This window comes from Accipiter gentilis, chromosome 9 (genome assembly GCF_929443795.1).
Source record: "Accipiter gentilis chromosome 9, bAccGen1.1, whole genome shotgun sequence".
In the NCBI taxonomy this organism is placed as follows: Eukaryota; Metazoa; Chordata; class Aves; order Accipitriformes; family Accipitridae; genus Astur; species Astur gentilis.
This window is the reverse complement of record NC_064888.1, coordinates 8,040,202-8,066,293: the sequence shown is the minus strand read 5'-3', so window position 1 is coordinate 8,066,293 and position 26,092 is coordinate 8,040,202. Positions and strand designations below refer to the sequence as shown.

General features: G+C 40.1%; 1 protein-coding gene across 1 annotated transcript in view; it reads right to left on the bottom strand.

Annotated features, from left to right (window-relative positions):
• The window catches only part of PTEN (phosphatase and tensin homolog), a 49,543-nt gene extending 23,451 nt beyond the window's left edge, over positions 1-26,092 (bottom strand). The window contains exons 1-4 of the mRNA XM_049810196.1: positions 25,928-26,092; positions 9,822-9,906; positions 6,373-6,417; positions 1,178-1,221 (exon numbers count right to left, since the gene is read on the bottom strand). Of these exons, the coding sequence (XP_049666153.1) occupies positions 1,178-1,221; positions 6,373-6,417; positions 9,822-9,906; positions 25,928-26,006 (253 nt within the window). The 5' untranslated portion in view covers positions 26,007-26,092. The remainder of the gene's footprint in view (positions 1-1,177; positions 1,222-6,372; positions 6,418-9,821; positions 9,907-25,927) is intronic.

Here is a 26,092-nt window from a genome sequence, read left to right as displayed (position 1 = left end):
AGGTGCTGTCACAAACAACATTTTGGATTAGGATTAACAGTGAAGGTACCTGAGCACCCCCGTTATAAAAAGCATAAATTAAAGCAAGCATATGTTCCGGACATATTAGAAGCACGTCCTTTTCATTTACACCTTTTCTCCTCTTACCCAAAGTATTGCCCAAGCAGATCTTAAAATACTTTTTTTCTGGCTTGTATGTATTGAGTGAGGTTTCAGGACACTGTCATTCAACATCGTAAGAGCAAATCAGAAGCGAAGATGACTTCAACATGACAATTTCAGTCCTTCTATATTCAGACATTAAAGCAGCCAATTACATTTCGGTCATGTTCTAAACACCCTCTTTAGAAGGATGGTTTAAGATAATAATAACAATAAAAAAAAGAAGTTGAGCCCTTGCTATGATGTAGTATTAGCCAGTAAGATCAAAATGTATTCATCTCCTACAATTACATACACACAAGTACTCCTTATCTACCCAGCATTCTGAAGCATTGTATGAAGAGGAACTACAAGCTCTACTACTGTGCACAGAGATGTTTCTCTGCACAAAGAATAAAGGTAAATCTGTATTTATTACCTGGCGAGTTAATACTGACAAAACAGGTACATCACTTTCCACTCACCAAGGATCTGATCAAAAGGAACCCCTAAAAGTTTCCCCATTAGTTCTGGTAGCTCTGCAGTGTCTAAAAGCCAAATCATCCCAAAGAGGCACCACATGGGAATTAGGTTTTTTTTAAAGCAACTGTAGGTTTGTTCCAGATCTTCAAAAACTTGTTTTATATGAATACTGACAGTGGCTTAAGTGTTCTCCATTTTTATTCCAAGTGACACTTCTGCATAAAAATCAGCCTTCTCTAAGTTTCACATCTAAATTCTACAATAAGTTTGCACAATGAATTGAACAGAAACTTTTATATAACCCATTCCACAAAAATTTTTGCAACAGTAGACTTCTGATTGCCTTATTAAATCTTGATCTAGTTAACTATCAGGAACATACTTTATTGAAAGCAGCAAGAATATAGCAAGTTTCTTCAATGACTCAAAGCAATCTGACATTCATTCCCTGCGCCCAAATCTCCTACATTACTATTCATCAGCTCCTTCTTTATACCTTCATTCAGAAACACCGAAATTTAAAGAGAACACATACTAGGCAGTAAAAACGTACCTCTGCAGTTAAATTTGGCGGTGTCATAATGTCTTTCAGCACATCTGAAAAAGAAAAATAGACAAGGGTTCAAGAAACATGGGAAAATCATGTATACTCATCACGTTTATGATTCAAAGCTATACCTAGAGCTTACATACTGAAAAACTGTTTTGTTGCAGATGTATAAAGCTGCTCACTAAAATATCAGTTACTTTACTGAAAAACAATTACTTACCCTATGGTAATTGTAGTCCATCAGCATGTTTTAGTCAGTGTGACTCTCAATGGAGACATTCACACAAGTAATGCAATACACTATTACTTTTTAACACTGCAGTATTAACAGCTCCAGCCGCTTGAGCAGCTTTATGCTCCCACAGAAACACATAAAGAGCCGACAGCTATGACCTTCATCCAACTGACTCTGAACTCAAAACACATGTCAAGATGCCTCAACAACAACATGGGTGCTAGAGGTGATGGGGATCACAAGGACATTTCAAGGACCCTCAGCTAGCGCAACCTAAGCGAGCATTCTTCCTCCAATTCCAGGACCACAAGACAACCATCACAGGCAACTGAAAGCACCACAATGTTATAATGGAGATGACTTGTATCAAGCAGAGATTGCGATACTGCTCTCCAACTTGGCATTTGTTCTTGAAATTAGGTGAACTCCAAAAACCCAAAGGGCCAGTCAGCCAATTTTCCCCTCACAGACTCTGGAAAATGACACATTTCTGAAGACTCTGGAGTTGCACCAATGTCCCTCTCGCCTCTCTTGTAAGAGACCCACTCCAGCTAGCTAGTAGCCCAGCAAACCACAGTGTATTAGTCTGGCAGGATGACTTGCCTAGGAACAAACATCCGTAACCAGATATAAACAATTCAATCAGAAGGGCTCCAATACAGCCAAAATGGCATGCTGTAAGGGAACAAGCTAGATCAAATGTTGGGGGTGAGGGGCAAGAAGGCAAGAAGTGGATGACCTCTATAATTTTCCTTGGGGTTGCTCTCTGCAGGCAAAATGATGTGCCCCTACACAATGCAAGTGAAAATGCGGTTCAGAAAGGAAAATGAGAACAATCCTGCCCGAAACAACAGGACTCCAGGTTGAAACACAACGATTTGGAGTCATTTCCGTTGACAAAACACATCTAGATCTTCTGTTCTGATTATCACCTGTACTCTTCATAGGGTTCAAATACCCACAGCAGTTTCAGGACTGGTATGAATTTACCTTTCCTTAATAGGTACGTTATGACTGCAGCCTTTGGAGCCAAATGGAGCTTACTTGACACTTTCAGACAAGCAAACTTTTAGGCTCCTATTTGTTATGACTGTTGCACATAACTTGAGCCTCGCATGTGCTGCACTGACCTTTGTCCACTAGACTTGTACACCAGGGACAGAGGTAGGTCTGCTGGGGTTGCACATGCACTCAGCACTTCCCTTTCTCTGAGTTCTAGAGCCTTCTCAGCTCTAGCCTCTGCCAGGGAAAAGTCTGGCAGTTTTTGCAGCTCTGATCACATTGCTGACACTTTCTCTGGGTCAGAAGTGATATGGCACAGGTTAAGCTGGCAGATGGGACTCAAAAAAATATTATCTGCACTTGAGCCTTTGAGAAGAAAGGTTAGACACAATAAGTCCACTCAAGATGGAGTCGCCACACCTGGAGCAGCTGTCAGCCATGCCAGACAAAGCCTGTTACAAGCTAGTCAGCATGTGAACTTTGGAAGCTGAGCCTGCTAGGAACCAAAACAGTTAACACAAAGCATCTTATCCAAAAAAAGTCTCCTTGTTCCTTTAAAGAAACATCCGGTTCAAAGGGATAGTAAGAGATGAAAGTCTTCAAAACATTAAAAAATTAAAAATCCACATATGGGCAAAAAAGCCTTCAAATTTTGAAGTTTGACAGAGTATCAAGTAGAACACCGTAAGGGAGAAAAAATAGTTTTGTTGATACCAAGGATAGAAACTGAGCATAGAACATAGCCATGTCACTCTTTATGCCCTCTTATGGGAGCTGTATACAACAAATGCAGAGCTCCAGACACGGCTGTACAAAATACACTGCCATTTCATTACACGAAACACAAATGTATCTGCAGCAGAGATCCCACCAACACAAACTTTGGGGGATGCTTCCATTGCTTAGCATTTCAAACACATTGGGATTTTTAAAATACTATTAGACTTGTAATACAGTCAGATCTCCAGATGAAACCTGAACATTTTCTTGGATTTTGGGGGTGGGGATTGGGTTGGCATGGCTCTTGCAGTCTTCCTTACGCTTAAAGCGAGTTTAAAGCAACCCAGATCCTACATGCCGCCAGCCTGGCACCTTTCTGATCATAACCATGATCCCACTGAGGACAGGACTATAGGCTACCAAAAATATGGCAGCCCATGCCAAAGCCCAACCCCATGTACACAGAGGTACAGAAAGTATGCACATAAAATGCACATTTATCATTACAGCTCCTTCCTTTAACTATCTGTCTGTAGGACAGAAAAAACAAATATACTGGAGAAGATGAACATTATTACAATAGGGGAGGTAACAATTTGGCAGTACGTGAAGTTAGGAGATGAAAGTAGAAGAACATGTTAAAATAAAGAATACTGAAGAAATACCAAAGGGTTAAAGGAACACATGAGAAAACCAACACAAACAAGAAACAAAATGAAACTGATTGCTCAAACATTCACTGGGAAGTTAAAAGCCAAGATGCAAGGATGAGGCATAGCTGACATCATTTAACCATCAGTTCAGAAAATTCTCTCTAAATCCTTTTAAATAAAACTGCTCAATACACACATTATCACCAACTTCATATAACAGCTACCTTAAGGAAACTCAAACCCCATGACAGTGTTTGAAGTAATTCTGAATATAATCACATAACTCCTCTGAACTCCCACCTCCTTCTTTGAAACACAGACAATAGGTTGATTATTTACAAAGGATCAGCTTAATCTAAAGAGACACTGTTCTCAGAAATACCTGAAGACTGCAATTTCTTTCCAACTCATGACCAAACATTGCAACAATTCACCTAGTGGCATTTATGTACTTAGCGTGTGTATAAATTTTGCCTGCATAAAGATAGAGATAACCTGGCCTCTCTAGCCGGAGATGTACAGTTTAAAAGCTATGCTTTCCAAGCTGTGCAGTAATCACTTGAATCTTCATTTGCAACTGATCCATGTTTTGGGGAAGAAGAAAACCTGCACAATTTAAAAGGATGTTTTACTCTGCAAAAGTTTTCATCGGAGGGTGAATATAGTAATTTTAGGAAGTTTCACTTGCGGTTTTTTTGAAGTCAGCAACAAGGAAAATCGATGGGGGGTTCTTGCACCAAAAACTGAAAAGTTAAAATTTTTATGTGAAGAACTTAAAGACAAAAACCTTCGGCACACCTGGACAAGTTCTTTCTACAGTTGAACATACATGTATCAGCAACGTAAATGTCAAAAGCATTTGTCCCATCACAGCTCTTCTCACTTAAAAACTTTATAGTTGTTCCTGTGTAGGGTTGGGGGATTGGTTTTTGCTTTTTTCTAAAGTAAAATGAGGTTGCTAGCATACAGCAAAGTGGAAACTTTTCAAGCACCACCTCCCTGAGAAGCTACTTGCTAAGATGCACAGAAGTCTTACTAAACTCTTACTGTCTGACCAAGCCTAGAAGTTTACACACAGCATTACACTATTGTTTTTACCTGTCACCTCTCAAACCAATTTGAAACAAGTTCAGTATCAGGCGGCTCAGCAAACCCTGATCTTGTAAGTGATACCAGAGCCACACTTCACAGAAGCTGACAGCTGAACTCAGCCCAGAGAAGCAGGAAGAAATTTTTATCTGTCCTGTTCTGCTTTGCTCCCCAAACCAAGCAGAAGTTGTCAGGAGGCTTCGGGGGGGGGGGGGGGGGTGGTGGGGTGGGGTGGGGGGGTGGTGGTCTAATAAAACCACAGTAGTTAGATTTTACATGATACAAATCTCCAGCGCTGAGCTCCCAACTTCAAAGGAAAATATCCAGAAAGTTACCCCTTAGGGAGCTTTACCTACATGCAGAAGGAGCTATCAGCTATTCTAGGAAGCACTGTCCTTTCCACCCATAATTATTAAAAGACTAACGTTCTGGAGAGCTTCTACTCTGGAGAAAATAATTTTGTTACTGAACTGTATGAAAAGTGTCAATGAGTTTATTTTAATGCATATTTTATTTGCATATCTTTTTCTGTCCTATCCTACCCCAGGCTTTACAGACAACTTCAAGAGCCAGCTTCTAGTATCACTTTGCTCCAACATCAGGAAACAGAGCTGCTTGATGCATAACCCTTCAGCTAATTTAGAGGCATATTTAAATACTTACTTTTAATGACCAACAGATTACCATGTAATGCATTGCCTGGATTTCCATACTACAGTAATTTTTCCATTAATTGCAGATATTTATAAACATATTCATTTTTAAAAAAAATAAAGCCTTAACAGCTCAAAGAATCAATAAATATTCAACTTAGATTTCTGGGGAAAAAATGAGGGGTAGGGAAACCACGACCTACTCTTCAGCATCAGCTGACATCACCAAATCATTTATATAAATGAAATTAGCCTAAGTTAACATATAAAGATGATCAAAGAACAACAACAACAAAAATCCCTTCTGTAACAACAACAGCTTTCTGCATAACTAAATTTTCAGAGGAAAACATTACACTTACAAAAGTGAGAAACCATCACATCACCAATTGCTGCAATAGATCTTTCAAAGTAATAAACAGGGACAGTCAAGAAGAGTGAGGAAGCAAACAGAACCTGGGTACCTATACAGTTCGATTAAAAAAAAAAAGAAAAAAAACAGGAAAATACTCATTTGGCAAATTCTTCACTGCAGACATTAATACATTAACAGAAAGCCTGCTGTGAATTAGTTTTCACTTTTTAATCACATGGTAGAAGCTCCAGATGGGCTAGATGCCAAGTCATTTAAAAGCATTCAAGTAATAGGAATACACACAAGCATTTCATTTAACCTCACTCAGCTCCACTAAATGAAGTAACAGTGCTCTCAATCAGGCTTAATTGTTGTAAGAAATGTGCAAAACATCTCTAGCTCTGCTTCAGTACAGCAACAAACCACTTTCACTCATAAGCTATTTTTAGAACTCATTATTTTGGAAAATACATCTATAAGAGCATACTTACAGATTGTATATCTTGTAATGGTTTTTATGCTTTGAATCCAAAAACCTTAAGTAGAAAAAAAAAAAGCATGTATTAATACACATTGCAATAATGTTGACCTTAATTTGCAGCATCATTAAAGCACCATCCAGCATGTGCAGTTCTGCATTCCAAGTCCCAGCTGGCCCTGCAGTGCCTCAAAGTCAAAGAGGCAGCATGTTGCAAACCTCACTCATACAAATAATCCAGTCGTATGAGTAAGACTACTTATGCAACTGAGGAGACCAAGATCTGATCTACAACTGAAATATTTGTCGTATGGACCAATCTGCACTGATGTCCAAGATACCTGTACATCAATATATTAAGCTAAGGAAGGGTTGTTTCTTTTTTAAAACAGAAAGCATTGATTACATAAGGTATCTGTAAACACTTCCAATTTAATCATCTACACAAAATGTTTTGCCACAGTGGTAATTCCAATTAAAAAAAAGCAGTTAAAATAACTTCCATATTCCAGTTATAACAGCCAGAATAATTTATTTTAACTCCAGGTTTTTAAAATGGCCATTATTTGCCACTGAAGTCTGAGGACAGTGCCCATGACATTCTGGGTTCAGAAAAGAAGAGGAAGACCACTATATGATTTCATTTTCACGCTCACTTTGTAACAAAAATTTCGAATACAGGCCTCAGAGAGCCAAACTGCAAACATGATTCATCAAAATTGCCATGATTATATATGATGTGTCACCTGGCAATGTTCAAGAAGAAATAACATACAAATGTTTACACTTAACATCATCAACAGTGTGTATCTGAACATCAGCCAGAAGGAATTTAATTAGCCATGACAGAACATGCTGTTCAAATTGAAAAGAAACACTAGCTGCTAAAATCCTGGAAAGCTCAAGCAAAAACAAGCTCTGGTTATCAGTCATAATATTCCAGAAGAACCCAGAAGAACTCTGTGGTTAAACCGATGAGTTAAAATAAGAACAGATGTGAACGCTCCTTGTGCAGCATTGAGTACAAGATTCCAATTTCATCGGCAAAAATACTTCATGACTCCCACTGGTGTCCCTGTTGGCAGACTTTGAGAGATTAAAGAAGATGGTGGACATGGCGATTTGTTTCAGGAGATGTCCCCGCTTATTTAAAACACACTGGAGAGCAAGGATAGCTGACTCCGCTTCTGCCAGTAATATCCACAAAGCTGAGTATAAGCTTTCATGCAAGTATTTTTCTAAGGACAAAATTCCATCCAAAACCTCTCAAAGCCTCAGTCACAGGAGACAGCCAGCAGTCCAGGTCATACTTCTCATACAGTATTAGCATTAAATTTGTCAGGATACCAGCTATTCAGAAAAAGCTCACTGGTGTATCCTGGCTCAATACCAATTGCTCCAGAGCTCAAACGCATTGAATTTCTCCATAAAAGGCTCTTGGAAAAAAATTCCACAATAAAAAGACGACAGGAGCGGATGAGGACCTGCTGATTGCAACATGCAGAATGATGCATGATCACATTTTGTGCATTATTCTCCTTTAAAAATAGGGGGCAACAAATATAATGCTACTTTAGCATCCAGTTCCCTACAGCCAGTTTATCTGCATCTCTCCATATCCTAATTTGGTTGATTACGCTTTTAGGTGATCACTACTCCTCTTGATCAGAGTGTTTATGGACAACTTAATAATTATATAGTCACTCCCCTTCAAAAGTCTAATTTACACATATCTACATACTTAACCAATAAAATATATTTTCCTTCATACAGGAGCAACTGAAATCAATGCAGTGAATGGAAGAGGGCCTTCAAAGACTACTGGCTATTACTATTGATTTGGATTATTCCCATGTCATTTATTCCAAGTCCAGACTTTGCCCCTACTATAATTTCCAAAGGTGGAGTCCATTAGGGACCACATATTTCACGTAGCAGACGCAATGCCCACATCAACTTAATGAAAAGGTGGCTCTGACTGCTGGGAAAGAAAGATTTGAGTTCGTGGGGGAGCCCATAACTGTCCCAAAAGGACAGCAAAAGCTTTTCCTTGTGTGCAAGCTGTGTGCAATGATACGATTAGAAAACACAACTTCACGCCTCTGTTAATTCTAGCAGAGGCATACACACTCTGCAAGAGTATTTACAGATTGGTATGCTGAACCTCACTGATAGGACCAGCTCTGGAAAAGCGATTTCTCACTACCACGTGACAGAACAAGGTCGCTTCAGCAAGCCTCTGACATTTTCAGTACTATTTGTGGATAGTGAACTTCGTCACAATGGTTAAATATGCAAAAACAAAACCCCCTTGAACTCATCTGAAGCTAAGCACAGCTGCGCAGGGAAGCCTCTACCTCCAGACAACTGATTCTCAGTTGAGAGTTACAATTCCTCCCGGTGTGGGAACTGAGGAGCTGTCTCAACTCACTTCTGTACAAACCTGGATGCAAAAAATTACCAGTGACATTCAAGCAGCGCTAATTCTGCCTGCCAGTGATTATGAGAAACTTCTGTGGCATCTCTAGCCTGGGAGCAGCACCTTCTTGTCCAGATACACCTACTTCTAACTTCACTGCATAACCATGCCCCTTACTGCATTATAGCCCCATCCCCAAACATCAAGTCTCTTGGAGAGCTAACTTCTGACCTCAGATGCCCAAGATCTCAAAAGCACCATGCATGACTTAAAAAATCAGAACTCGGGATCCTAAAAACACTAACATTTGGCAGCTTCTGCCAAGTATTCAGTTTTTAATGCAACCTCTCACACTACATTCTCCAGGCAGGGTGTTGACTAAACAAATTACAACGATACTCCCGAAACACTAAGTACACCTCCCCCAGTTGTATCCAGCAGTTCAGAGTAGATAACTATTTGATGTTAAAAATAACAACGTGTAGGTTTTTTTACAAAATGTGCTATAAAGCATCACCAGCAATAATGAATTTTAGCTGATTTTTCTCCTCATCTGCAATTATTGAACACAGCCAGATGTAAAAGCCTTTTGATTTACTACTTTAAATGAAAATTAACTTATCAAGAACTTCATTTATTGATTGAAGAAAGGATATGGGCAAACATTCTGAAATGCCATCAGCTGAGGAAACTCAGCACTGTGAATAGAGGCACGGACTGACATCTTTCTAAAAGCAAAGAACCTCCTTTTACTCCAATGCAATCTACTGAAGTCAATTTTTCACACTATAAAGCAGAATACATGCATTTGAGATCAACCCAGAATAGCAGTCTGGTCTAAAATTCCTGAAAATATGATTTTTGTTGTTTCCAACATTTTTCAGAAAAGCTAATACGGCAACATCCACAAGATGCAAAATCTTGCATCTTGAATTCTATGAGTCAGAGCACGCATCCTTTCCTTAGCAGAACATAAATGAGTGCAGAAAAGGATACTTAAGATTTACAAGAATAAGTTAAAGAAAAGAAAAATAAAGCCTTACCTTACTACATCATCAATGTTGTTCCGGTATACTCCTTCAAGCCTCTCCGCAGGAAAACCCATAGCAATTATGTTTGGATAAATATCTGAATATGCAAGTTATGGAAATATTTGTAAAGGATGCAAAGTTTCTACAATAGCATTAAATGGACATTAATCAAATGTTTAACTCTGTCAAAGTCAGAGCAACAACTCCAACCGACTCCCATATGCTAACAATTCAGCTTTATATATGCAGTAATAAGGCATCTTTTCCAAAAAGAGGTGAAAAAAAAGATTGCGGGGGGGGAGAGGCAAGGGAATCCGGAGAGAAACTTTTGAAAACACAGTACTTGGACCACAGCCACTATAACAGAAATTTTCTTACATGTCAAACAGGTAACTTATTAGAAGTCTATGCTATTGGACAGCTGATGGTTAACATCCATTAGGAAGGCAATCCACTAGAAAAGCAGAGTCAAGTAATCCACTTCTATTGTACATCATCTCCCTAGTATCACATAGATGCTACGTACTGGTCTTTCTCTACAGTTTGAGTGGCATATTAAATTCAATGGGAAACTATTAAAATAGTCTTGTGTGACTAAATTGCAAGATGTTCCAAATTAAAACCCATGTCCAAGTCCCCAGCGATGCCAAAATAGGTGTACCATGCAAAACAGCAGAACAAACAAAAAAGTGCATTTCAGGCATGTAAGCCCTGGCAACGCTACAGAAACACTAATGTTTTTATCACTCCCCATGATTTCTACATAACAGACCACTATAGCAGCTGCTAAGGTAGCTCTGAATGCCTAAATGTAAGATATTGTAATAGAGGGGAACATACAGATCTGAAAAAGATTATGTATCTTGTTTATTAAAAAAACCAATTCCCTACTTCTGGAAAAATATTCTAGTTTCTTATTCTGAACTACCTGTAATTCACTTGCCAGAAGCAACCTGAGATAAAGAACTTAGGAAAAATACCTCTTGGCAAAAACAAATTAGCACTAAGGAAAAAGGCCAAATAGGAAAATTGTAAGTTTACATCTAGAGCCAATGTAAAAAATTCACAACAAATTGCTAGAAAATTACTGGTATTTATTTTCCTGGTGGTGTAATGATATACAGATTATTTTTCTTTTTAAACAGAACTCAAGAAAAGAAAGTACTTACTCCCAAGGTTTAAACATTATTAGAAATGATAATGTGGTGAAGAAGCTTCATTGAAAAGCAAAACAGAAATGAAACTAGCAGCTCGAAAACAGACCATACCCTACCACATTACCATACTCCTCCTCAAACTAATTTTAGAAGGAATAAGAACAAAGCATGGTATGGTTGAAGTGGGTCCTGCTTTAAACAAGGGGGCTGAAACAGGTGGTTTCCAGAGGTCCCTTTCAACCTAAATTATTCCGCAATTGTAAGAATCACTTTTATATTTATGGTTAAAATATAACAAAGCTCCAAAGAGTAATCATCAGAATGGAAGACATTGTAGCAGCTTCCAAGATATTAATATTCCAGTTACTTGTACACAAAGAAAAACCTGAACTAGGATACAAACTACTTTACTCCATCCTTGCAGGATTCCCACAAGCCTAGTACTCACAGGGAACCAGCATGGACAAAGTTCCACATTTACACAGTTAACTAGAAGACTTAAGAAAAACATGAAGAACTGAATACACGGAAATAATGTTTTCTACTCTCAAAAAAAGAATTAGCATTTACTATGTTTAAATCCAAGTATTAATAGACATTGGTTTGCTTGGACTATCCAAAAGATTATTTATGCAGACAATGAGAAAAATATGAAAGCTTTTGAGAAATCCAAATAAATATCTATACCTGCCTTAAATACAGACACTGAAAGGAGTTCGTGTCTGGTTTCCAATTTATTCTGCACTTGCACAAACCCTAAAAAAAGCTTATCTTGAAAAAAAAAAGTTGCCTAACTTTCAGAGCTTGTCATAACGTCAGATACTATCAAATCACATAAATCTTAAACTTTGAACTTCACTCAATGTATTTTACTCCACAAGCAGTCCACACCTCTTTGTTAAACTAACAAAAGGCACTATATAATTAGCAATGTATTTACTATTTTATCAGTTACTACTTGCCATAAGCAAAAGAAACTGGTTATAAATCATGTGCACCTGCTGTATGCCTGTTAACAGTGAATTTCCTTTCACCTAGCACAATCCATCACTCCATCCTCGTTCCTGATTTTAACCTGATTTCTACCTACTGCCAGTTCTAGCATTTATACTCAAAAGCACCTCCTTTTGTGTCCTGCTCTGAGCAGCAGGGCTATATGAATTACCATAGCAAAAGAATCCAGTATATTAGCCTGCTTTCCACAGCACTTGTCCATAGAAGACAAGCATTCATGTTAGCAACAGGGGTAAAATAAATTCATTCTGACATACCACATCAAAATAAAACTCAGTTTCAACTACAGTATCACCCGTGAGACAGATGCCCAAACTTCACCAAATTACCATGTAACTTTGCAAATTCTATTTGCAATCGTGAGCTTTACTACACATCTTTTTCACACGTTTCAGCCTGCAGTTTATGTTCAGATGCTTTTCTTCTGCTGTTGGCTTTTCCTCTCCGAGAGGCTAAGAAACAAGATACTTTCCAGGATTCCCAGCTGGTGCAAGATGGAAGCGAAGCAGACAGACACCCCAAGTGAAGGGAACAGAACATCTTACCAGCAGCGTTTCCAGTTTGCAGGCTCACAGACTTGTCCAAACACCAAAGCTTCAAAACACGCAGGCAGAGAGAGATAAAAATTTCCAAAATAATTGGGGCGGTCTCACACTTTAGGAAAGTGTGATCCCCTTTTGGCTCCTGCATCTCATGTGACCGCTCTCCCCTCCCTTGCTCCTCAAGGGCGATGCACGAGCAGTACATGCACGGCTCGCATGCATTTCTTCTTTTAAATAGGAGCAAACCAGCAGAATTGAATGCTTAAGCTTAACCCGTGCATCATTACAGGTGCATTTTTAAACCCAGAGCTGGTAGTGCAAAAGGTGTTCTGCAATATGCCAGTAAGTAAAGAAAATGGAAAAAGACTTGGGGGGGGTGGGGGGGGGGTGGTGGTGGAGGTGGGGGGCAGGGAATATGAATCAATTTACTGATGCTGATTTAATAAAAGTGTTGTATGCTCTGGGGTTTTGCATCCTGATTGCACAAAAACTGAAGTGTTGCTGAAAAACAAATATTCAACAGTAAGCCTGGGAGGGGGGGAGGCTGTTTTCAGAAAAACATGATTGTTGTTTTAACAGGCAAGCCAATTTCTCCCCCACCTAAATATAATCGTCCTGAAGTACCTTACTTATTATCTCAAAGTACTAGACTGGAATGCAATTCACACGCCACTGCTGACTCACTCTCCTGTCTGCAACAGATCTGGTGTTAAAGGACACCAGCCCCAGCAAGCAAAGGACACCCTTCCACAGCACCCGTGTGAGGCTGCAGGCTTCACCTGCTCCAAACAAAAGCAAGCAACAACTATAACAAATGCATTCATATTGCTGGTGAAGATTATTTATGTCTTTTTCATATACGCTCCTGACAAGCATGCTGAAGAAGCACGTTGCTTTTAAACTCTTTTGTTGGTTCAAGCAACTGAAGAACACCTTTTGCTTTAAGGAGCAACGCAAGATGGAAGAACAGAGTGGAAGTGCTGTTGCTGTTTGTACAGATGAGCTAAATCTCTGAGCAGAAATAGCAGTTTCATCACTTAATTGAAAAAGCTGCCATGAAAACCAACCTCTTTCACCCTTTCCTCTCCTGCAAAAAGATGTCCCAAGATCTGCAGCAAGTGAAGGGGATGGTTGGTACAGCATTGGTACTAGATTGCTTTTTCCCTGATGCTGGGGAACAAAACAGTCCTCCTCAGGGACAGCCTGTGATCACTGCACAGAAGGGTACGGAGCCAAGCCAGTTAAGGGAGCAACTGCCCACTGAGCATCATCTTCAGCAAGTTCTTTTATCACCAGCCGTGCTCAACAGTTCAGAGACACCGCTTTTCACACCTCAGTTAATTTAACATTGATTTCCAAAGCTGAAATTAAGATATTTGCTACCAAGACAAGTTTTCTTACAAAGGAGCTTTGGAAGCTGGGCTTACATTCAAAGCAAGAATTCTGAGTCATCATGAAATTGGTAATGATACTGATAATTTTAGAAATCTGGAAGAACTGATGACTTAAAACATGCAACAAGTTTATTATCAATTCCAAGGTTTGGGTTTTTTTAGACAAGCAAATGAAAATGGAAAAAGCCTCAGCCATTTATTGAGGCAGTTCTACAACACAGGTAAAAGAAAGTTAACCAAACTGTCATAACTACCAAAATTTGAAATGGGCTTTCTAAAAAACATAAAATAAACCCTGCCACATTTTGCCGAGGTAGCTCTTCCCTAAAAAACTCATTCTCAGAAATGGTTTCAACAGTTTTTAAAACACTCATTCCTTTCTCAATCTTGTAAATGCAGAGGCTGGGATTTTAGTTAGCAATTACAATAAAAAAAATACAAGACACTCATGATACACAGCAGCAAAACACTAAAATGCCATCCTCTACTCAAATTCATACTGCCTACTACCAAACTTCAGCTTTCAAATGAATGAAGACAACGCTACTCTATACCCAAGGAACCTTAAAATGAAAGCAACCAATCATTTGCTAAGTTACCAAATGCCACAATGAAAAAGCGATGCTTTGTCTGTACTGAAGACATACCAAAGCAAATAATCCATACGCCACTTCAGAAACACCTCTGCTCTAATGCTGTTCATAGATTTAACAAAACACTGTTCTTAAAGCCTGAAATCATTCCCACATGCTAAAGACGACAGCCTTTCCAGTTGCTATGAGAAAAATCCTGTATCATTATGCAAATCAGCAGTTATAATCATTTTCAAAAATAGCTGTCTATATATTTACATTATGCCAAGATCAAATTAAAGAATATGCAGTATACATTTTAAATTTTACATACATATAGATATAAACACAAATTACTCATGTTGGTCCTATAACTGATTCTGCTCACAAATTCAGCTTTTTTCCTAATAATGGAAGGTGGCCAAAAAGGCATACCGAAATATTTACCAATTCTTAAGTTCTGAAACAGCCACAAGAAAGTTACAAAAATATACAGCTTAGTCTTTCTTGCAATGATCAACATTATCAATTAATATCTAGAATGTGAGTCACTAGAATTTCTAAGTAATTTTATGAAGTCCTGTTTCAAACAAAGTACTTAATCCCTTATCCTCACTTTGCTCATGAAGGCAGCTATAGCTGAAAAACAGAAAGCAAATGACCTAATCTTCCTATTTTATAAGCATGCTAGAGCATGCAGTGCTTAAGAATTTACATATAGCTTTACTTTTTAAACCCAACACTGACGACAGATTTTAATCAAAATGCAAATAAAAACAACTTTAAAACTATTAGACCTTTACAATCAAAGGCTTCAGGAAGACCTACCAGGCATTAGACTTCATCTTTCTTTAAAAAGGAAATTTAAAACAAGCTGAGTGTGCCTGAAGCTGTGAATGATGGCCACTGTTCAAGTCATGCTTTGGAGCTAAAAAACTTACTGCAAATCCTGAACCTGACACCTTCAAACAAAAGGACAACGGTCCATTTTTCCCGACCCTCAGTTTCCAGCTTCCAAATATGAATCTTACTTAAAGAACAGATTTAAGTGGGTGACTCTATTGCCTGAAAAAAAGCTTCACAACTGCCAGGAATGCAAATTTTCACTTCCAGTTCAGGCAAGCAAGGCATGTACTTGCTTTAATCCACTCCTAAACAGCCCACTCCTCATTCGCGCACAAGCTGCTGTCAGTTTTGCTCCTCTATGCATCACCCATCACCCTCCCGGCTGCGGAGAGCCACAGTGCAAAGGAAACCAGCCTCTAGTATTGGGTGGCCAAGCTGTCAACTGCTAAGTCCCATTTGATAGTGACACTGAAGAGCAGAGAAACAACGTGACTTTGAAGTCTCCGAAAGTTGCTTTGTTGCCTCAATTTGTCTGCAATTTTCAGGAACTCTTGACTTCAGTAACCATGTAACGTGGTCTAGCAGCGCATCTGGCCCTACTAGCTATGAAATGTTAGCGTGCTAACCTCAAGCCCTTTAACTCCAGCTTAAACAAAACCATACAGCAACAGCAAGAAAAAAAGAACTCTTCTTGCTGTTCAACAGCTTGACAGCCTGAAGCTACAGGGGGAGTGTTACGAGAAGTGTCCACACTCCATCCTCAAACAGATTTAAGAGTCCTGACAAATGGCCAAGCTCTTATTAGTGCCATTTTCTTGACAGCATCCCTAAAAAAATAAGACATAGGAAAATATACCCAGCCAAATCTAGAAAAGTTTCCTAGAATGTATACTGTTTAGCCTATACACATGCATACCTTTTGTTGTTTTTTTTAAATAGGTGGCATTTTCATTAGCCAGCATGAAACGCAAAATAAGTTTACTATTTTTCTATGAGTCTGGATCATCAGGAAGTATAGAGGAAATGAACAGGAAGAAAGTTCTTCAGAGCAAAGGAGGATTCCTTGTAGCCAGCCAGCTGCACTTGCCAACTCTACCATCTGTGCCTTAAAGAACAAGAAAAGAGACCAACTCAGATGTGGCTGAAACATTTTATGATTTAGAAGAAATGCAATTAACCCCTTAAGGCGCAATATTTCAACTACAACCCTTTTTTTTTCCTTCCTTTTTTTTTTTTTATTTTTTAATCTTTCAGCTTGTAATTTAAATGCGGCAACCTAGACAAGGAACAACAAAACTGCAGCTCCTTCGTTTCCAGGAGGCAAACCTGTCCAGATGAGGTCATGGGGCTGACAACAGGTCTGGAGAGGAACTCATACTCCTGCAGTGCCAAGAAATATATCGGAAGATGCTTGAAGATGATACTGCCAGGTTGTCTCAGGAACCAGCTATATCCTCAACTTGCTTCCATCCCATAGCGGGTCTGTTGGACCTGCTTACTATATTGCACTTGGGAAGTATTCCCAGAGCAAGAGTCTCTCCCTTCAGCTGTGAGGTGTATGAAATGTGTCCTGCAGCTCTGAGCCATATGGAGGCTTTGCTGAACAGCTAATAGGGTCAAGAAGATTGGAAAAAACCCACACGTAATCTACATAATAAGCAGGCAGCTTTTTTTTTTTTTTTTTTTGCAAAACATGGTATCAACCTCATAAACCTCACAGCATAAATACAAAAAATGGTAACAGAGAAGCATGAAAGAAGATGACATCTTCTCTATAGAAGAGCTTGTTCTGACAAATACTGAGAAAAAGATGCCTTAAACTTCCATTTCAACATGGTTTGGAATCACAAATAAAGATAGGAAAGCATGGAGACAGTAAAGGAAACAGCTTGTTCTGAAGAGCTACAAATCCCTCTAAAATAGCTGATGATACTATACGACACAAAAAAAGCTACCCTTCCCATTATGAAAAAGCCAAGACCAAACAGGAGCATAACAAATGATGCATCAGCACGCTATATTATTCATATAAAATTTGACAGAAAGAACTTTTCAGCTTAGGAGTCAAAGATTGGGCCTCAACTCCTTACTCAACTTCAATTCCAGGTCTACAACACTGAACAAAACCCTACAATCCCAACAAGTTTCTAGATGTGAAAACACGCAGAGGTCCCGTTAAGAAGGCTTTTTGTTTCTGCTCATGCTTTTAGAAGCACATCCCATCTTACCATGCCTACCCTGGCATCCCAACTAGCTGCAGCAACACACAGCAGCCCAAGGCCAAGAGTACGTGCAAGGCTGAGCAGCTGTCCTCAAGGTAATGCATCTGCTGAGTGGATCTTCTCAGTAGGAGGCAACGTATATGAGAAGCTTGACTGTCACATCTCAGTCCGAGATCCCTGAAGTGACAAATTTACCTATTTTAACCCACGAACCAAATTCAACATGAATGCTTTCAAGGCAGAGTACAGGACCTCCCTGGTACGTGTTCTCAGCACACTACCATGCTTTGCAGGATCTCCTTTAAAGAAGCACCAGTGTGTACTTAAGCATATCCTAACCTCAAACACCCACAGAAAAATACAAGAATTTTATTCATTAAAAAGAAGGCAGCACATAGAGTCACTACTTTGATATTTACTGACAGGAAGTGAAAAATGGCTCAGTCTCAACTTTCTGCAATTCTGAAAGGACATCCAAAACTTTCAGAGACAAGAGAATTTCAAACAGCTATCAGGCTGGAGGACAAATGTCACACTAAAAGGCTTTATAAAACTACTACTTTATAAGCTGCAAAACCTAGGATTTGTACGAATTTATCAAACCTTAATTTGGGGGTGGGGGGTTGGTGATCCAAGAGAAGATAAAGGCAGCAAAACAAGACATCAGGCCATCAAAATAAACCATTTCTCAACAAGAAGCCCAGAGTAGATAATGTCAAATTTCATTCTAATGAGATCCAGCGTTTTCCTCCTCTAAATGTTAGTACAAAAAAAGGACACTACTTCTCCAACTCACCCACACAAGAAATTAAAGACTAGAAAGTACACAACTACCTCAATTCTAGCCAGATATATATCCAGACAATGCAATGAATTAAGCAGAGGCTTCTTAAGACAATTAATCATGCAATTATAAGCTATTATACTACAGCTCCACAAAGGCAAAATTAAGTTTATAAAGACATTTCTTAAGCTCTTCACTACAAAATACTGGATATTAAGCAGTTTTTATGCACTGGTGCATGTTGGGGCTGTGAAGCTGGGACTTCATCTTTAAAGGGAACAATGCCAGCTTTTGCAATAGTCGTCATCCCAAACACAGACAAGTTGAGTTTAAATTTTTAGCTGCACAGTCAATTACCATTTGAATCACAGAGCCCACTACTTCAGCTACGTTGCCTAAAAATCGTTATCAAGATAACCTAGATTTATGCAGCATGATACATGGCCTAACTGCATAATTATTTACTTCCATTCTACAAAACTTCCTTTTTTTTCAGGGCCTCATAGGCGAGATGGTAAATGAGGCAGATGACAACAGGAGCAAAGATAATGCTAACTTGAATTAGAAACTAGAACAAGGGTTTGTTTACATCTGAAGTATCAGTCTGGGACTAAGACGCATTCAAAAACCAACAGCAATCTCTGAACCCAAAGTAGAGTCAACCACCCACAAAGCATTCATGTTTCAGAAGAGATGCTGCTCTACAAGGCCACTTATGAATGTTCCCATATTTTCAAATAAATTCCCTTCTTACAGTCCGGAAATCACCACGCCAATAACTCACACAAATGCACAAACGCACACAGCTTTAATCCCAAAAACCTTCACGGAAGTGCCAAATCAAAGGAGCCTACAACTACCCTAGTGTTTTAAGATGAGGCATCAGAAATACCCAGCAGTCACTACTCACAACTCCAGGCTATATCCCATTCACCCCCCTCTAAAAGCTATGCAATAATTAATCTTCAATATCTACCCTACACTAGGCACAGTAAATGAATACAAATCACATGTAGCTCCAAGTTCCAGATTACTTGCTGGGTACTCTCACTAGAAAGGAGGTGGGCTTTAAAAGGGAGTTAGCTATGACTAACGACAGCAACTTTGGTCTGTAACATAATTAAGGGATTTGACAGCTCAACTGCCTATTCCCTCCCTTTTCTCCCAGTTTGTCTGAACACAACTATTGTCCCTTAAATCATTATACAAGAACCATTTTCTTGTTTAAACATGTTGTAAGGGAAGACTCTAGGCTAAGGTACCAGGGGTATAATTTGTCAGCTTATGCAGTATTAATGTGGCAACAACATTAATCCATTAAAAATATAATTTCATTTAAGAAACTATTCAGAGATTCACAACTGGCAAAAGCAACTTGGTAGACAAAAACTTTATAACTACAAAGTTGAAATTTTATTTATTAGATTCTGAAGTTTAATTTTTGCATGGCTTTACCTTTTCTAACACAGGGGGTTGTAACATAATGTGTTAATAAAACACATTCTTTCAGTCACATTATTACTGAACAAATTATATCAATTGCTTCCACAACAAAGAGGATTTAGGTGTCCAAATCATTCTCCAAGAAAGAAAACAGAAAATACAGTCACCTCTCTTCTGAGAGAAACTGAGAAAATTCTGTACTCCTCTACACAGCGTTTTAGCACATCATTTAGCAAATAACTAGCTTTCTCTCCAGCAGCCACTGTACTTCAAAACATTTTGGTAATAAAAAAAGAGTTCTTAAATGAGATGCTTTAAGTGTGGCGCTGGATAGCACAGGAAAACCTCAGTTTTGTCCCAAAGACATCTGCTAATCACCCGTCTAGCAGCCATCAAGAGCCAACTAATCTTTCCGCATGTATTATACTGCGGCAATAATAGCAGTTTCAAGCGTTGCATAAGCTCCACACTCAAGGCCATATCCTTTCCCTAAATATGCCGTAACCGTGTCACGAAGTCAGTGGAAGTCACATGTCATTATCTTGAGGACAGAAAGGCCTTCCTGACTAGCACAAGTTCCTAGAAAGATGCACTTTCAGAATTCATCAACCTTCTTCAAGACACAAGTTGGACCCAGCGTTGATGCATGGCCAACCAATTACACCGAGAGGTACACGAAGAGCTGAACAGGTGGGATTTTCAGAAGTCCTCAATACTGACCTAAGCAACCTCGCCAAAATCACTGACCAGCCTCAACAAAGATAATTTCTCAAGGGCCTCAAGTGCCAACACCTCATCAGTCTTACTGTAAGAGAGAATGAAGATGAACTTGGATTTTTCCTTTAAAAAGAAACGCTCAAAACCAGATCTACTAAAGCTTGCACTTTATTCAGCATTACCCTCTTAACGTTTAGTGGCAAAGCTTTGGATGTTCTGAAAATTACATACACTTAACCAAGCTTACAAAGAGATTTCAATGAAGATTAGCTTCAGTTTTGTTTTTTTCCAAAAGGTCACCGCATAAGAAAATTTTATAAAGTGTCCACATTAGCTGTGCTCCTTTCTTTCCCCACCTTGAAAAGAACACATAGCCATCACTTCAACAGCAGAGCGACATGAAGCCAAGAATTGGTTTGCAGCTTTTGTCGATTTAAAAGTGTGCACAGGCGGTTATTTTTTAACTTCATGTTTAGCTTGTGCAAACAGTCTCCAGCAACACTGCACATTGATTAAAAATTTCTGATGATGCAAGATCAAGTAGTTCATTAGGAAGCCTGCACTACATTTAAGCAAGCACAAAGAGATGAGCTGTAATTTGTCAAGCATCTTTTAAGTCTCTTTCCGAGCAACTGCAGTCAAAAAGCAGGGCCGAAAGGAGCTGGGGTTACTTTGAATGGATGCAGCGAGGGTTGCACAACAGAGCACTTGCTTGAATGGTGGGGATTTTGTGCGTAGGCTTCAGCTGTCAAACAACGCTATCCACAAATATGCACGTACTATGGCAGTATGTCAAAGGGGTTTTTTTTTTTAGGTTGTGTGGAAAAGTGATCCAGCATGTCTCTAACCCCAGAAGAGAAAATGCATGAACACACTTGCATCTATCACCACCTTGCTTTCTCCATCTGGACAATTCAAAAACCTTTATCCTTGCTAAGTGCAGAAAGACCAATTTTCCCAGGATCAAATACATCCTACAGCAAGCAGGTAACTGAATCAAACTCTGAGAAGTCCCCAGCCAGCACCATTTTACTGCTGTCTATTCAAACAGACTTCTTAGATGAATTCAGAGCAAAACTGGCACTAATCTTCTTGTCCAAAGCCCAAGATCGTCCCAGGCTCCAGAAGCAAAACGAGTCTGTCAGGCTCCTAACACTGCTAACATAGTTTACTCTGGAACAAAGAAATACTTTTCCACCAACAAAATGCATTGCCAGTCGGTTTCTCCTAGTTTCTTCTAAACCCTTACTGCACTTGTGTGCAAGAAAAACTTGTTACAAAACATCTAACAAACTTCAATTTTAAAATGAAACCAAATATTTTAAACAAATGGCATTTCCAGCTCGGGCTGTATTTTTAAGTGCGGTATGTACCTCATGCCACTAATTCATTTTTTTCCTGGAAGCCGAGCCATTTTGAGCGAAGTCACGTAATTTAAAATTTCATTAAAAATGCAAAGAGTTTTAGGACTGCAAATAGAATAAAGCAGTATGATATTCTAAGAAGCTTCCACTCACAATTTTAGCGTTCTCTGCCTTTCACTGCATGAGACAAACTACATGTGAAACGGGTAAATAAACTGCACCCAACATCTTAATCTTTACTGAATATTGCTGCAGTTTATATGACTATGTAGGTCACAAACGACACACGCTTCAAGTAAGCATCAGGGTAGGCATGCTCTACCCTACGCCCAGGCTAGATGGTCATTTTCATGCATAACAGAAGGCCTGGAAATACGAGACAAAGTTTAACCAAAGCTATAATGGGCACAAGAAGCAGTTACAAGATTTTTTTCCACTTTAGTCTCAAATAGTTAAGCCACTTGCTAAACTCAGTTACGCGTGGATCTCTTAAGACACAGGCAACACGATGCAACGTACAAGACTTGAGTGCAAGCATTCTCTCTTCACTGTTCCCTGCAGTAAAACGGTCAACAACCAAGCCACACCATTTCAGAAACACCAAAGACTACAGTGCCTCAGAAAATATACTGGTCATTGCATCATAAAGAAATGCAGCCATCTTAGAAGACAGCCATTAATCCAAACTTTCCTTCTCACCCATTTGCACCAAAAGGTATCCAGTATCACAGAAATGAAATAGAAACACAAATAAATCAGGAATAAATACAATATCTGAAATAAAGTATCAAAAAGCTGATTTAATGTCTCCACCTTTAAAACTTTTTCCTCTTCTAATTTCAATTTTTTTTTCCAAGAGGTGCATAAAAATACTGCTTAGAGAGAAAAGAACATTTGATTAGGTAAGTAATGTCAGTATGTTTTTTAAAGACACTTGTTTCCTAATTAACACATAGGACTATTTTGTGTATGTAAATCTACTGATTTTGAGAAGTCACTATTTCCCTTTCCTAAAACCCTACATTATCCACACAAGCAGAATTCTTAGCCAACTCATCAGGAACTGGGAGTCCCAAGCATGATGTACCGTACCATACATACATCAGTGCCAGTTTTAAAAAGATTTGACACAGCCCAACAGGAAAAAAAAAAAAAAAAGAAAAGAAAAAAAAAACCAGAGAGAGATCCTCAAAGGGGACTTTGACACCCCAGCACCTAACCCAGCCTGCTTTTTGGCACTCAGGTGTTCCCTGCAGTGCCTCGGGAGAATCAGCCACAACCAAAATATAAAGACTGCAAGTCTTTGTCCACCTGGGACACTGAGACACAAACCCTCCCTCAAAGATGGGTAGAAGAAAAGACAGACCACAGAATATAGGCTGGAAATCAGGCACCTCACCTGGATTCACTGTAGATTCATTTTATTCCCACTGAGCTATCCAACTCACATCAGTCTTCCTCTTCTAGCTTGAGAGAAGCAGCTACCCTGAAATAACCAGTAATCTGTAACAGAGGACACTCCTACAGATATGGGTGCGCAGGGAAGCAAAGCTAACCAACAGCAGAAATGCAGATGGTAGCTTGTTTCGTTCTCGAAATTTTAAGCTCCAGCACACGGTGAGAAGTACCTTTGAGAACTTAAACCCTGGTCCTGCTACCATGCACCACATGCCTTCCCGAACAGCTTGCTTAAGTTTCGAGTTTTCTCTTTCTTCATCTCACATCGCACGGTAGGAGAGCTAACTCCCAGCTCAGTCCTCTGTCTTCGCGTGTAAGAAATAAATAGGTCATTTTCCAGCTACCAGGTATGATGAGCAACAAATTCCATGAAAGACCTGCAAAAAGAACAACTCCAAGAAGCCTGCACAAAGTGATAAAAAAATTAAACTTTCAATTCTACAGCAATGTCAGCCTTCAAGCAAAGCTATTATACTGTACAGGCAGCAGTCTTCATTCATTAATTACCTGTTCAAAATGTGCAGCTATGAAAAAAAAACAACAGACTGAGTATAAGCTTCTTCCAAAGATATTTTTGCAATCATGAAAAAACCCACCTTTTCCATAAATTTAATTACAGAACTGCAGCTAGCTACTCCTTTTAGAAAAACTAGCCTAAGCCCAGTGTTCAGTGGCCTACTTCTAATGCAAAACTCTAAGAATAAAATTAATGAGACAAAAAAAGTAAAAAATAAGCAATAAACTCCATTTGACATATCATTAGCAACCTTGAGCAGGAAAATCCAGGTTCAACATTCACCAATTTTCCTGCCTGGAGCAGGTGACTAGCTAAAAAGAAAGATCTGTTTGGGTCAAAAAAATCTCTCCCTACCACTGGCACATCTGGGCAAAGATATCCAAAATACGAACCTCGCCAACTGCAAAGCCAAAACCTCATTGTTTTGCCACCACTTAACACTTTTCACAACCCCAAAGTTCCCAGCAAACCCATCACTCAGAGAATAAAAAAAATCTAACTCAGATTTCTGTCATTAAGTCAGCAGTAAGCGCTGCGCTGGCCTATGTCAGCATTACAGCTGCCCTAGTTGTAGGCCAACAAAATAACCAAGTACAATCGTTTAAAAATGCAAGTCTAAAATTATATTTTATCAGTACCACGAGCAGAATGCAGGAATTATGTACCAGAGCTGCTGGTTTTTAACTAAAAGCTCAGCAGCCACCTGCTAAAGTCAAGAACCTTCCAGGCCATTTGAAAGCCACCAAAATTTTAGGCCAAGGCTCAGTGCAACAGGGCAAGATCTGCATAATTACAGCTGTGACCAGTTTTGATCCTGCCCAAGAACGGCATTTATTCGTAGCACTTGCTATGACACAAGCATAATTGCTCTAAAACCCAGTAAAATTCACTCTGGTCTTGTTGCAGAACAGAAAGCGCTCTCTCTATAGGGGTAAGTCTAGCTCTGAATACTACTGTCAATATCCATTTTTCCCAGGGCAGTTCCAACTTTTAAGCGAGGTTCTTGCTCCAAAACCTGTCCAACACAGCAATGATCTTTCTCCACCACCAAGAAAGACCATGCCCACAGCACAGCCCCTATATACCACTAATTCTGCAAGGCTTTCGAAGCTAAACATCTGCCTGCTGCTGCTACAGCACATCTATTCGAAAGGCCACCAAAACTATACGCTAGCAATGCTTCCCTATGGTTTGAGTCCTTATTCGTAATTGCATACTAATTCCGTATTCCAGAATTACGATCCTCCTTGCCGAGATCCAACGCGCTCCCGCCCGTAACACATCCTCGTGTTTACTGTATCCAAGATTACGCCTAAGCGCAGTTCCCGCACCGCATTCGGAAAAAAAGAGGTGGTTTTTAACTTGGAAGAAGCGATTGCCACCTCTTGTCACCAAGACCCTTGCTGCATCGTACGGCAGCCGAGCACAAGCTCTGCCTTACTGACTGTACGACAATCAAGGCAGAGGACACGGGCTTCGCCTCTCCTGCAGCGCAGACTGAAGCAACCCGGGTAAAGCGATGGGCCTGCTGTGATTATATTTGCTATTCAAGACGAGTTGCTAAATCAGAAGGAAAAAAAAAAAAAAAAGAAAAAAAAAAGAAAAAAAAGTGCTGTGGACGTGAGTCACGGCAGGACAGGCGTATTTGCTATGTGAGCCGAAAAATCAACACAGCCAGAGATAAGCGGCTGACCCACGTTGCTCCGGAGCAGGCAGGGGCTTCCCGGGCCGGGTTGGGGGTTGGGGGACACGGATGGACGGACGGACACAGCACCTCGGCGACCCGGGGGTGGCAGCAGGCAGGCCCGCTGCAATCGCCGAGGAGCGCTAACGTTAATCCTCGCCATCGCGGAGCTCCCGTTAATCCGCCCGGCTGCCGGGCCCCGGCTCGGCGGCCGCCCGGACAAAAGGAGGCCGAGGCGGCGGCGGCGGGGGAGGGCGCGGCGGCCCGGGCGAGTCCCGGCGGCAGCCGCCGGCCTCCCGGCGGAGCGGCACCGGGAAGCGCGTTAGGTAACCGCCGCGCAGGTCTGATGCAATAGCTGTACGTGCAGCGCCCGGTGCCGGGCCACGTCCCCGGCGGGAGGATACAGGTCAGGTCCAGGTCGAAGCCATCCTCTTGGTATCGCCTTTTGTTCCTGCTGACGATCTCTTTGATGATGGCGGTCATGTCTGGCAGCCGGGGGCCGCTCCGGGACAGCGCGCAGGGGCCGGGAGGCGGCGGCGGGGCTCGGGGCCGGGAGGCGGCGGCGGCGG